Source organism: Dermacentor albipictus, chromosome 8, assembly GCF_038994185.2.
Source record: "Dermacentor albipictus isolate Rhodes 1998 colony chromosome 8, USDA_Dalb.pri_finalv2, whole genome shotgun sequence".
NCBI classification, from domain to species: domain Eukaryota; kingdom Metazoa; phylum Arthropoda; class Arachnida; order Ixodida; family Ixodidae; genus Dermacentor; species Dermacentor albipictus.
This window is the reverse complement of record NC_091828.1, coordinates 118586428-118601024: the sequence shown is the minus strand read 5'-3', so window position 1 is coordinate 118601024 and position 14597 is coordinate 118586428. Positions and strand designations below refer to the sequence as shown.

Here is a 14597-nt window from a genome sequence, read left to right as displayed (position 1 = left end):
AAGAGCAAACGCGTTGCGACACTTTCTTGGAAGTTACGCTGCTGACGTCACTGCTTTGGGGAGTATGCGGTGAGGCAAGTGCGAGCGTCAGTAAAGAAAACTAACTTTTACGGCATTTTTATCGTTCTATATCAATCACAGACTAGGGAGAAGTCTCTTCGACAATTCCTGTCACTACTGTCAGCGGCAAGCAAGCAAGGTCGCTCGCCTGCAAAAACAGTATGAGCACACTTTCAGACGACGTTCTGTCTTGTCCATGGCTGTGTCTATAAATAAATAAAGAATAAAAAGGATTTTACTCTGCATGACAATAGAAGTTTGTGACATCAATTCGCGGAGCTTTCATAAGAGCTATTTTTTTTTTCAAGCAAGCCACGTAGCCTAACCTTCCCGAAGACAGGCGATCAGCAGTGAGAACTTGGTATATAAGGAGTACCTGTCTTCTGCGTCTTCACAAGGCTTCTACAGTCCAAGACCGTGACCATGGCTCGTCTCTTTGTTGCCTGCGTGCTCGCCGCCTCCGTGGCCTGCGGGGCCTCCTACCAGCAGAGCGTGCAGTGGGGCGGATCGACGGGTGGAGGCAGCTTCGGTGAGTTTGTTGTGCAATTTATATATAGTGAGAATGCGTGATACAGGACCTGAAGCACTTCATACGCCTGATTCCCGTCATACACGGCCTTAACAGCTACAGTTTTACTGCGGAGGTGTCTAAACCATAGAGACCGTCGCACAACTAAATTTGACGAGGATTGGCGCAAAAGAGAGAGAGAGAGAGAGAGAATAGGCTGGTATATAGCGCGGGATATTTATTAACAAAAATTTTCGTAAATTTAGACGCTTGGAAAATGTGCAGTCAGACATAGGCTTTGTTGATTTTAATCGAACGTCGGTCGCTGAATAGTGTGAGTTGAATGCATTGAGATGTAAAAAGCGGAAAAGATTGATGTAGTTTGCACGCACCTAAGCCAGAATAGTTATACGAGATGAGAATTGCTAAAAATATCTGCAAATATTTCAGGATGACCTTCTTTGCAGTAGAAATACCTTGTAGACAGCAAAATTGATCAGCATCGCAGTTATCTGGGAATTCATCCACGCCTTTTTTGTCAGCACTGAGAAAATATGCAATGCCTAATAACGTTTGCATGGGACCATGTTATGACTCACGCAATGTAATAAGCGTTCGTGCATTCGTATTGTAAACTGACTCATCAGGATAGTTTGCTTTACGCACATACAATACGTGCATTTAACAAAAGGGCAGAATCTGTATCCTGGAAAATAACTGTGTGTTGAGCTTACTACATGAAATTTTGTTTATCACCACATTATTTTTCAAGTTTTATAATCCTTGACATCATAAAGCAATGTCCCGTTTCCAAATTCCAGGTAGGATTACCACGCTCTCCTAAATTATAAAGTTTATTTAAATTATCCGAGTGTTTGCATATAGAGAGGTACTCTTCTATTCCTCCGATGCCCGAGTTATCGATGCACTTGAATAACATTATTCAACTTCATATCGAAGAAAAAGATCCGTTGGGAGCCGAACTTTTCATTAAATTTATCTGCGCTTCCTGCCATGTCCAGCTTTACGCTATTTACGTTTTAGAGAGTTTCTTCTTCAGACCTCCGTATCATCGAAGATTGTTTGACAGTTCGCAGCTCAAATATCTGGGGATATCCTTCTGCCTAAGAAGGTCCTACAGGAATATCCCTCCCACGCATTGCTCCCTCCCCCCTCTCCCTCCGAAGAAGTTCCTAGATTAGATTATGGATTGGCAGCCCCGGAGCAAAATGAGTTACTTATCAGAAAGAGAACCCCTCAGCAGTTCCAATCCCGGTTACCGAAAAAAAAATTACCCGAAGCAAATTACCAGTGACGAGAAACAAATTACCGAAGTTCTTGACGTCCTACTGCAAGAGCTGTCATTGAAAGCGTAGATAAGCTGCCATGTACGTCAAATTAGGCCCACCTACTTTACGGTGGTTGGAAGAAGGCTCAAAAGGTGTAATGCGCGTTGGTGAATTCAGTCTAAAACCCATGGTTGAAATCCGAGCAACGCAAAAAGTCGTATACAGTTGTATTCTTAACTCAACGCGGACACGTTCACTGTATGGACGCTTAGTGGACAAAACGTCTTTAATTGTCGCACAGTGACCCTAATAGAGTGCAGCTGGCGGTGCACTTTAATGCAGATTGTGCTTGAAAATTGTGACGCATGCACCCATTTATTGTCCACATTAAAATTAACAAAAAAATAGTTTTCAGGTTTCAGAACCAAGATTTGATTTTGAGAAACACCGTCGTGGGGGACTCCCGATTACTTTTATCCTCTGGAGTGGTCAAAATAATCCTGAGGTACGCGAGTGTTTTTTGAATTTTAGAACTATTCCAGCCCGTTGAACCCGGAACTTCGTGCTTAGCAGAGCAACGCCTTAGTCACTAATTCACCACGACAAGTATATATAGTGAGCACTCTCACACTTGTTACTTTTGCGCACTTTAGTTGCAAGAGTAATAGCGCATAATACCAAAGCCAAGGCAAAGCATGCTTTATAGCGCTTGTGCTTTTTGGCTAAGCGAAAACGTGGTACTGTAAGAACAAATTTAGCGATTATTTAGCAGCAAATGCCAAAGCATTTACGGGCATTTACTTAATGCGTTATCATACATGATTACAACCGCGTTCACCACATTAGAAAGTTGCTAAGGAGAGATAGTTTTGTCAGTCATATTATGAGAAGCCAACAACTCGACACCAATGACAGCATACGGTAAATTACTTGCACTTAATAATTGAATTAAGGAAATGATAAATTGATGGAAATGAAAGTGATTGAGAAACACAACTGGCCGCAGGGGGGATACGAGCCCACGACTTCGCCCGACGCGTGCAATGCTCTTACTGAATGAGCTACCGCGGCGCTGTTTTCGCGTCCCCTTTCTGGGGCACTAACGTTTCACTACTAGAGCTAACCTTGGGAGTGTTAGCCAGCGCCACTACTCAAAAGCCTGTGTGATTGGTGGTGACCACTCACATGTCTGTAATTTAATGAATAGCTACAAGTAATTTTTTCTATTCCCATGTGCTTCCTTGGTGCCGTTGCTTGGCTTCTCACGACACACACACACATACACACATACACACACACACAATTATATATATATATATATATATATATATATACGCGTGGCTAGCTTCCCACACTGCACACAGATCCACACGAACTTGTTTCCTCTATGAAAATCCTGGTGCTACCACAATTAAACAAGCCTTGATGAGCTCCCCATGAACATATTTACAGGCAGCGGTGGTGGCCTCGGCGGTGGCCTCGGCGGTGGCCTCGGTGGCGGCCTCGGTGGCGGCCTCGGTGGCGGCCTCGGTGGCGGCCTCGGTAGCGGCCTCGGCGGCGGTCTCGGCGGCGGCTTCGGTGGTTCCGGCGGTATGGGCAGTTCCGGCTCCGGCAGTGGCGGCTTCGGTTCCAGCTTCGGAGGTGCCGGAGGTAGCCTCAGCTCACCGGGTTACGGAAGCGGTGGATACATGGGGTCCGAGGAAGGACCTTCTTACAGCGGATTAGGAAGGGGTTCAGGCAGCGGAAGCGGTCTCGGCGGACGCGGCGGACGCGGCGGCCGTCTCAGCGGACTCGGCGGTGGACTCAGTGGTAGACTCGGCAGTGGACTCGGCAGTGGACTCGGCGGTGGACTCGGCGGTGGACTCGGCGGTGGACTCGGTAGTAGACTGGGTAGTAGACTCGGCGGTGGACGCGGCAGTGGACTCGGCGGTGAACTCGGCAGTGGACTCGGTGGTGGACTCGGCAGTGGACTCGGCGCCGGACTCGGCGGCGGACTCGGCGGTGGACTCGGCGGTGGACTCGGCAGTGGGCTGGGCGGTGGACTCGGCGGCGGACTCGGTGGTTCCAGCTACGGCAGTGGCGGTTCCGGCTACGGCAGTGGCAGCTATGGTACCGGATCTGGTTACGGTTCCGGTTCCGGTTCCGGTTCCGGCCTCAGCGCACAGGGTTTCGGAAGCGATGGATTCTATGGGCCGCAGGGTGGACCATCTACTAGCGGATTTGGAGCGGGTTCTGGCAGTTTCGGCGGCTTCGGTGGCAAGCGCCAGCAACTGATGCAACAGCGTCTGTGAACACCGCGAAGAGCAAGAAAAAGAAAAACCCTGCCGAGATGCTTGCTGCAGTAAAATAAAACAACTTCAGTCTCAGGCCGAGAGAAATGCAGTGGAGGCGCTTTTTTTGCTCTAGTTCTTCCAACCAGAACACACGTGCCTTATTTTACTTGTGCGTAGAACTAAACACGAAAATTGAACGAAGCACTTATGTACGCCTTGCTGCCGTGCCCAGAAAGGAGCTGTGATGGAATGTAATGTCCGTCATCGAAGAAAAGGAATGTACCTGTAAAAACACGCAAAGAAGAGCAGCAAATCCATATTTAATTTATGAAGTAACATATAGGTATGTGTGTGTATATATATATATATATATATATATATATATATATATATATATATATATATATATATATATATATATATATATATATATATATATATATATATATGTCGATGAACGTGACGCAAGGAAACCAATGGGTTCGGCTTTATGAGTGACATCATAAGAAGCCAACAAACAATGACACAAAGAACAGCATAAGGCAAATTATTTGTAGTTCTACTAGAACTACTGAAATGACAAATTAATTGAAAAAAAAATTTGGGTGAAGAAACAGCTGCGGGGAGGTTGTATACGAACCCACGCCTTGGCGTTAGGCGTGCGATGCTCTTACCAATTGAGCTACTGCAGTACCGCTGTCCCATTCACTATCGTGGATATTTCATATCTGTAATTACATTGAAGACCACAAAAGGCGTGGACACAGAAATGAAGTAGACAGGATGGCAAGGGCCGTCCTGTCTGCAGCATAAATTTATTTATTTAAAAATACCTTACAGGCCTCAAAGTGAGGCATTGAGTAAGGGAGGCAGTACATAGAAAATTCATAGAATACAAGACCTCTAAAAACCGTATCTGTTTACAACCTACAACCGCAAGCGCAACCGAGATGTAAAAAGAATTATTTCGTTCACGATTCGCTACGGAAAAGAAGAAAACATAATATAATAACAAGGAATAAATCACACAGATTGTTTTCAGTGAAGTCGTGTAATTAACATAAGAGTGTTAAATAGTAATATTGAAAAAAAATGACAGAAATGATATGGACGTGACATTTCAACGGAATGGTAAACATAGCGACATAACGGTAATAGCGCGACAATAAGCTGTAAACGATAGTGCAACTATAGAAAGCATTGTGCAACAAACGTAAAACTTCTCATTTCTTATATATATATATATATATATATATATATATATATATATATATATATATATATATATATATATATATATATATATATATATATATATATATATATATATATATATATTATTATCTTCAAGTTGTGCGACACTGCGGCTATGAATGGTATCCCCTATAGGTGGCGGGAATTCGGCCTTTAGAAAGTCTCGTTTGCGCTAGGTCCAGCAGAGCTTTAGAATGCACGTGCCACGTCTGGAAAGCGTGCGTTTCCCTTCTAGCTTGATGGCAGCCGATGAAGGTTCACGTTTAAGGAAGGACAAAATGATACCCGAGGCAACCATGCAGAAAAAGCGGCGACCAGAAAGGCTGTCCTGATGCCATATATACACGCAATTTCGCATGAACTGAATAAAATCGGACGCAAGCATGGGTTGGACGTTGTTTTCAAAGCCCTACGTAAACTGCACAGGTTATGCTCTCCAGCACGTGAGTCCCCCCCAAATTGGTCTGATTACAAATTTCACGCTGCTCTATTTAAACGCACAGTTGCTCAAGGTAAAGAAGATTATGAAAGGAAATACTACAATTTCCTTTCTAAACCTAAAAACAAAAAAATTGTTGTTTAGATACATGAGATATCGCAAAATTCAGCCATCGCCAATTAATATCGAATATGTAAATCTGTCACCTGATGAAATGAGAAAACTCTTCAGCTGATTGCTAAAGGCTTGGAGAGTAGATTCACGTCATCGATGTTCTATAATTTGCCAAAATCCACCACAACATCAGTGTTTACTGAAGTTACATTGCCTGAATTAGCTCAAGTGATTCGAAACTTACCCTTGTCAGCCGCTGGTCCTGACGGAATTACCGTTCACCTGGTAAATATTTTATTCGATCTATCCTCTGGCGTCCCTCCAAATGTTATAAACTATTCATTAAACAAATACTCGATACCTTACGATTGGGAAATAGCTAAAGTAATCCCGATACCTAGAAAGCAAGGAGTAGGTTATAATACAGAAAATATGAGAGCTATTTCTCTTACTTCTAATATAGTCAAGCTCATAGAGAGGGTATTACATAGCAGAATTACTATCTGGATGACGGATAATTTAATATTAGGTCAAAATCAAATAGGTTTCAGAGGTTATTGCTCAATATGGCGCGCCCATGCTGATTTAGAGAGCCGCATCCACCTTGCTCGGAAAAGGAGACAATATTCCGCTTTATTGACATTAGGTGTAGCTAAAGCTTATGACAGCGTTGAACATTGAATTTTACTAGATATTCTGCAGAGTCGTAATTTCCCAAATTAAATTATTGTGTGGTTGGCAGAACTTTTGCTATGAAGATAATTTTATTGCTTCAAGGACGCATCTTCCTAGTCTAAGTTCTGAGAGACTCACAGTTTTCCCCAAGGAGCAGCCCTGTCCCCAATATTATTTAATATATTAATGACCTATATCCCCAGTTTTCAGGACGTGCAAATTTATATGTCGGCAAATGACATTGCATTCTTCGCGGCTGACAGTGATATTTACCCCCTATACCGAAAATTACAAAGATACATGAGTATGCTTGAGTTATGGCTTCAGACAATCTGCATGTCAATAAATGTAAGCACAAGCACAATCTTAGCGTACCCGGTCACGGATTTAATTTCAATTCCTATAGCTTATAAGCAAGTACTCATTCCACATGTTGAGTCTCTAAGATATTTGGAAATCATATCTAATAGAAAACTATACTCGCCACTTATAGATAACTATGCCACCTCGAATCTACCAGCATGCCGCCTGATGATGACACGTGGGCGCCAGGTAAGCCTGCGACCTCCACCTAGTTTATCTACCTCTCACAGCACCGCGATCCCGGGATCTTTTCTGGGGCAAACAGCGTCGGCGTGGATAAGTGCCCCAGCATGTACCAGCGAGTCAGAAACTAGAATGGCTGGGATCAAACTATAATGCTGGACAACATCCTATTTTACCTCGGCAGAACCCCTCGCGTCTGGTTTCGGACTCACGAGGATGATGCCACCGGCTGGGACACGTTCAAGCAGCAGCTCCGCGACCTTTTTTGCCAACGCGTTTGGCCGACACCTTGCCGCCAAGAAACAAATGGCGGTACGTACCTAGACGTCGACTTCACCTTGTCGCACATGCAGGTAGTGCTGGCCTTGTGTATACCAGCTGACCAGAAGGTGTCCGAGGCTGACAAGATCGCCCCCATTTTGAAGGGTACCGCATCCGACGCGTTGTATCTTGTCGTCTTCAAGAACGTGACTATGGTTGACAGTGTAATAAGAGGGCCGCCGTCTAGACCAAGCGATATGTCGGCGCATCTCGTCACGTTTCGAACTTAGAAGTGTAGTTGCTTGGGCCAGTTGGTTAGATACAGCAATGGGGGTAATAGCACTGGAAGACACGGACAAGAGCGAGACAACTGAGACGAGCGCTCGTTTTTCTTGTCTTGCTCTTGTCCATACATTCAAGCGTTATGACCCCCATTGCTCATTATGAGCGCCTACGTTTACCGAATACCACTGCAACGTGGTCCTGTGAGGCAACAACTTCTGAATCGTCCACATCAGACGATATGACGCACAGCGTCCACCGAGAACTCGAGGCCGCCTATCCGGCTTCGTATAAACCTACGCTATCCGTGACCTCGACGCCGGTTACCTCCTTGAGTCAGATCGTTGTTCGACAGGAATATGCGAATGTTGGCCTACTGTCTGCGTTATGAACACTCCTGAGGCGGGCCTAGTCTTTGCGGACAGGTCTCACCACGGGCCGTGTGGCTTTCATCGTACCAGAAACCCGCTGGAATGAAAAAAAGCCGACGACAAGCCTATCTGCCTCCGCTGCAGCCGCACTGAACACATTGCTCGCTCTTGCCGCAGACGATATTTCCTTCAGTCTAATAGCCCATTTCCATTTACTTTGGCGCCTTCCGTAATGCAATCCGCTATCCGCTCCACACCGAATCCTCTGCACCCTATGTCCACGAGGAAAGCACCCGCTACGCCCAGTCGCCTGTGCCGAAAGACTGAACTACAACAATCAAATACGCGAAAAAACATTGAAATTGATGATGTCACAATAATGTACCGGTTCATGTTCTCGGCGGAAAATTTAAACACGAATTCTACTTTAGCCTGTCTTTTCCGCTCTATAGTAAACGTTTTAGCGCTAAGCCCGCCGTGGTTGCTCAGTGGCTATGGTGTTGGGCTGCTGAGCACGAGGTCACGGGATCGAATCCCGGCCACGGCGGCCACATTTCGAGGGGGGCGAAATGCGAAAACAGCCGTGTACTTAGATTTAAGTGCACGTTAAAGAACCCCAGGTGGTCGAAATTTCCGGAGTCCTCCACTACGGCATGTCTCATAATCAGAAGGTGGTTTTGGCACGTAAAACCCCATAATTTAATTTTCTTTCTTAGCGCTAAGTTTACAAAAGTTGAGTCTCCAGACATTGCATTCCTTGTCCAACCGATTTATTGTTTCTCATTAGTGTAGGTCTAAATCTCAGTGTTTGCTGTATCGCTGAGCGTACCTCTCTATATCGATATCAAGGACATCACGCTCCAACGAATTGCCCCAGATATGCATATATATATATATTTATCGAGAGAGAGAGAAAGAGAGAGAGAGAGAGAGAAATAGAAGGCAGGGCGGTTAACCAGATGCACGTCCGGTTTGCTACCCTGCACTGGGGGAAGGAGGTATGGGGATGAAAGAAAGAGCACAGTTTCGCGCACATTTGGGTTTGTACCGAGTCTACACACGGTTCCCAAGACTTGTCGACTGAAGGTATTTCTAGAAGGTTTTTGTGGCTTTCTGTGCCATCGACGCGTGCGGCCAGGGTCCAAGGACCTTCAGTACTGAAAATGGTCAAAAGCCCAGCCATTTCAGTGCTGTCCGGAGAACTTCGCGCTCGACATCGTATCGGGGGCAGATACATAGGAAATCGTTGTCCTACAGGCGGAAAAATATAAAGCGACTCGTGTCACAGGCCCGGTGTAGCATCGAGCGCAGAACACTGAAAATTCTGCGCGTTCGGAACACTAAGAAGTGACTTTGCTGCATTATTATTTATTGTCCATCAATCAATCGCACAGGGCGAGCTTCCAGCTCAAGGTTTGTCAATGAAACGAATTCGTGTTCTGTCGCCGTTGCAGAATGCATACAGCCTCTGCAAAATAAAACGCTTTTGTCCGGGACCACCTTTAGTAAAACGACAAAGCGTGTTCCGAACGACTTTGTTGACGTACAATTGAAACAATCGGTCGGGCAGCTTTTTTCACTGCAACTTCGGCATTTTGTGCCAACCTTGCCGATGACAGGCAACCAGTACTCACATCTCTGGTGTATAAAAAGCGTTATAAGTATACATACAGCCATTTAGCAGTTCGAAGCAGGAACCATGGCCGGTCTTCTATTAGTCTCTGTGTTCGCGATTTCAGTGGCCTGCGTGGCATCCTACCAGCAGAACGTAAGGTGGGGTCGTGACCTCAGCGGTAACGGCCTCTCAGGTTTTGGTGAGTATCGCTTTTCAGGTCCTGTTTTTAATGTGTTTAAACGAAATATCAAATACAATTGTTTTGTGCCTTTACGGACACTGCATGCTTTGCTGCCAGTAAGTGTTCCGCAAATATCTACGAAAACGTATTACCAGCCTCGGAATTGCGAATTTCTTGGCTTTCAAAAAAGAAAAGAAAAAACATTTCTGGGGCGGATAATTTTGCGGACTGCCTGCACTTTGGACATTTCTGAAAAGATTTGCCTCACATAAATGATTCCTTCAAGCTGGATCTGAATGATGTGAGAATTCTAATGATTATGAATGATGATGATGATGATGATACATTTGTTAGCGCAAGGGCCAGATATGACCGAAGAGCGCCATGCAAGTGTTGCTGAGTTGTGGATGCAAAAAAAAAAAATGGGCAAACATTTTTTGCTTGTGTGTTTTTCTTTGCACATTTGTCGTCCGAGCCGAGCTTCGTCCACGCGAGCAAGAAAACAGGCTGGTCCTGAACGCTGGATGTCAGAATGTAACTAAATTGAGCAAGAAAGAAAGACTGCATTTTACGGGCTCAGTTATGTCAGACATAATTTCAAAAATGGAGTAAAAAGCATGCGCGGTATCCAACGCGGCAGCGCTGGCGCTGAAACATCACCCCCCTTCCCGGAAATTTTCGATATGTTCGCCTTTCTGATCACACCTGGGGGTGGTGAAGGGGGTTACAAAAGACATATGGGCACAGGGTGCCAGAAGACCTAGTACGCCACTGCCATAATTGTCACTTTATTGTCTTTGAAGCACCTCGGAAAAGTCATTCCGAGGGCGGAGAATTATTTGCGGACGCCCTATGCATCACGATATCATGACGAGCTCCTTCCTTGGTTGCCCTATATGAGCTGGCACAGCAACAGTGTTTAATACCGGAAAAAATTTTCCTTCTCGCTTTTTTTTTTCAGTAATCTCAGTGGCGCCGCGCCCCCTCTATCGACACGACCGAGCGGTCATGAATGGTGGATGACAAAGAGCGGTATTGAATCAGACGAGAAGAGTCACTACGTTGTGCAAGCCTACCTTTGATTTAATTTTAAATATTCAAGAAAAAAACGGACTATTGTGTTCTTTCATTCGGAAAGACCACTTGATACGCAGAAGCATTAAAGCAGTATGAAATCAATCTCAAGAAACAGTTAAGAAATGTTCAATTTATTGCCTCACTATAGGAATTTTCGTTGTAGAGGTTCAGAACAAAAAAGCACACTGCGCGCTGGGAAGGGTGATGAGTAGCCCCGTAGGTCATAACTAAACTTAACTCCCCCTCTCTCTCACTCACACACACACACACACACACACACACACACACACACACGCACACGCACACGCGCACCGACACACGCACCCACCCACCCACCCACCCACACACACACACACACACACACACACACACACACACACACACACACACACGCACACGCACACGCGCACCGACACACGCACCCACCCACCCACCCACCCACACACGCACACACACACACACACACACACACACACACACACACACACGCACGCACGCATGCGCACCGGCACACGCATCCCCCCCACACACACACGCACACGCGCACACACGCACGCACACGCACGCAGGCACCCCTCCGCACACACACACACACACACACACACACACACACACACACACACACACACACACACACACACACACACACACACACACACACACGCACACGCACACGCACACACACACACACACAGAGAGAGAGAGACACACACACACATATATATATATATATATATAAACACGATCAATGTCCCATGTTTCGGATGCGGAAATTGTGCATCAGAAAACATCAAGAGATAGCATTGTGAACCAGCAGAAATTACAAGACTAATAGCAACTACCCAAATAACGCGACAGTTGTAAACCGCATAAAAACGGCTTTCTACGTCATCTAACTAACAGACTACAGCTTTTACCCAATATCTAAGGTGTCTGCAAGGCGGGAAGTAACGTAGTAAACAGTTTCCTCCAGGCAAACATTTACGACTACCCATCGGGACCAAGTGTATTAGAAATCTTCACGTAAAATCGAAGGAATCGCCGCATGGTCACTTGCCTCACAACTTGCCACTTCCCTCACAGCAGCAGCTGAGCATGCGCTGTCGCGTACAGACTTTGCCCGGACTGCGAACTTCGCTAGGTTCATAGGTTTGGAGAAGTGCCTTTGTTTCATGCCTTGTGGAGGAACTTCTAAACAGAGCCTTTTCTGGGCTGTTTGCTATGATCGCTTCAGTGGATGCTGTTGTACGCAATGCAAAAAAAAAAAATGCTAACAAGACTTCCACGATAGGAAGCTAACCGCGCGTTTATCATGTCCAGTGAAGATGGTAATAACGTCTTCACCCTTACGTTTACAGGCAGCGGTCAACCCGTAGGCTACGGAAACAGTGGCTACGAAAGTGGCTATGGCTTTACCGGAGGCCTGGGCGGACTGAGCGTGTATGGAAGCGGAGATGGAGGCGACGGTGGAAATTTTGAATTCAGCCCCCTCCCCTACACTCACCACCGAGGCTGCCGCCATTTTCAAGGTGGATGCGGCGGTGGTATCGGCAGTGGCTTCGGTAATGGATTGCTTGGCCACCAACATCTGCAGCTACAACAACAGCGGTTTGGTTGGTAAAAAGAGAGGCGAACTAGAATACACCGCTGCTGAGAAGAATGCTTTTGCACAATAAACACGTCCAGCCATTCGCTAATGTCGGAAAGAAACTAGTCAGTTTTTAACGATTTGCGTGGTTTTATCCTGAAGTCTTGATGATCGACCACTCATTGACACATGGTGACGATGGGAACCGAGAATTCAGCAGGAAGAGTTCGCTGGCGCTAGGCTCTCTGAAGATCAGAGGGCTGATATGGAAAAATTTGAGCCTCTTGACAAAATGAAGGCCTTTTTGGAACTGCTATAGTGCCTGATAAGCCTGATAAGCCGGGCAGCAGATATATGGAGCTTCAAAAACCAAGTACTCTGTTTTCTAGCACCTACGCGCAGATATACTGAATACAGAAAAAAATATTGACATTTCATTTAAAGAATATTTAGCGAGCTTAAGAAACAACCTTATGGATGGAAGAATGGAAAGAACAGGGGCAAAGACAGGGAGATTGCCAGTGTATTCAGCAGGTAATGGGGTAAAACGAATAAAGGGTGATAGAAGAACAGACTATGAAAAAAATAAAAAAAAATAAAAATATGCAAATGTGGAAATCCAAATTCAGGAAAGCTTATGTGAAGAGAGTATAAATATGGTGCACCTAACACTGACGCATACATTTATATCATGCATATTATAGCATGCATAGCATATTCATAGCATGCAACGTGGAATATTATGCAATATTTTTTATGCACAGCTCAGATTAAACTATAAAAACTATAATAACTATGATAATAAAAACTATAATACTCAAGCAATATTTCTTATGCATTATGCGGTCCAGAAGATTTCCCTATATGCAAACCACCGTTTATGCCGGTGCACACAGTCAGACGTCCTCACTGTGATGTCGCAAGGAAAAAGCAATGTTTGATATTCGTCAAGAGAAAAATGATGAGGAGAGGTGAAATAAATAAATAAATAAATAAATAAATAAATATATATATTGTGACGTAGCAGTTGTCACTACGTTTATTCCGACCCGAAGATACGGCGAAGCTATCACGCCCACAGCACGGATCACACTCGAGAGCCAGCCCCACAAGCGATGATGAAGAAGAACCCCATATGAGCCCCACATGATGATGATCATGTACAGATGACAAAGAATAGCTTATATCTCGCTACACTAATGTCCCCTCGCGTGAGAGCGGCCATCCTGGCCGCAATTCAAAGGGGCGGCGAACGCCTCGTGAAAGGCTTCATACGGGACACGTGGACAACCTCAGCAGCGCGGCAGCGGCGGTCACTTGGAACAATAACTGGTACCACGCGATAGTTAACCGGGGAAGTCTGCTCCAAGACTTTGTAGGGGCCGATGAACCGAAGTTGAAACTTGTCACACAAGCCAGGAGTACGAACTGGTGTCCGGAGTAGCACTTCGTCGCCAGGGCGGAAGCACACGACGCGATGACAGGCGTCGTAATGCTGCTTGCGGTCCTGTTGCTGTGCTTCGGTGTTGATGCGAGCGAGCTGGCGACAACGCAGAATGCGGGACACATATTCTTCACAGGAGGATGGACATTGATTGACAGTTGGCGCGAAGAAAGATGCGTCAAGACAGGAACTGGGCGAACGACCATAGACAAGGTAGAATGGCGAGTAACCGGTCGTGCGTTGAACGGCGGTATTATACGCAAAAGTCACGAATGGCAAAATTGCGTCCCAGTTTCTGTGATCCGGTTCGATGTACATGGCTAGCATGTCTGACAGCGTGCGATGAAATCGCTCTGTGAGGCCGTTAGTTTGCGGATGGTAACTGGAGGTAGTCTTGTGGGTGGTTCCGGAGGCTTTGAGTACTTCGTCTACTAGTTGCGAGAGGAATGCTTTTCCACGGTCGCTCAGGAGGACGCGAGGAGCACCGTGGCGCAGTATTAAGGATTGAAGTATGAATGCAGCAACTTCAGAGGCTGAGGCAGAGCTCACACAAGTTGTTTCGGCGTAGCGTGTCAAGTGATCAACGGCTGTCACAATCCATCGTTTACCGGTGGGAGTCA

General features: G+C 45.6%; 2 protein-coding genes across 4 annotated transcripts in view; one reads left to right on the top strand and one right to left on the bottom strand.

The window, feature by feature from the left end:
• Positions 1 to 14597, bottom strand: part of LOC135910324 (uncharacterized) — a 312252-nt gene that overhangs the window by 241229 nt on the left and 56426 nt on the right. The window contains exon 1 of one of the 3 annotated variants that reach the window (XR_011508106.1): positions 437 to 539. The exons of the other annotated variants lie outside the window; for them this stretch is intronic. The gene's annotated coding sequence lies outside the window, so the exon portion shown is untranslated. Of the gene's footprint in view, positions 1 to 436; positions 540 to 14597 lie in introns of those variants that run through there. 3 annotated transcript variants of the gene reach the window in all.
• On the top strand, positions 465 to 4235 carry LOC139049064 (uncharacterized). The gene is made up of 2 exons (XM_070524255.1): positions 465 to 589; positions 3310 to 4235. Exons 1-2 carry the CDS (start codon positions 484 to 486, stop codon positions 4146 to 4148), a joined length of 945 nt encoding a protein of 314 aa, XP_070380356.1. The 5' UTR covers positions 465 to 483; the 3' UTR covers positions 4149 to 4235.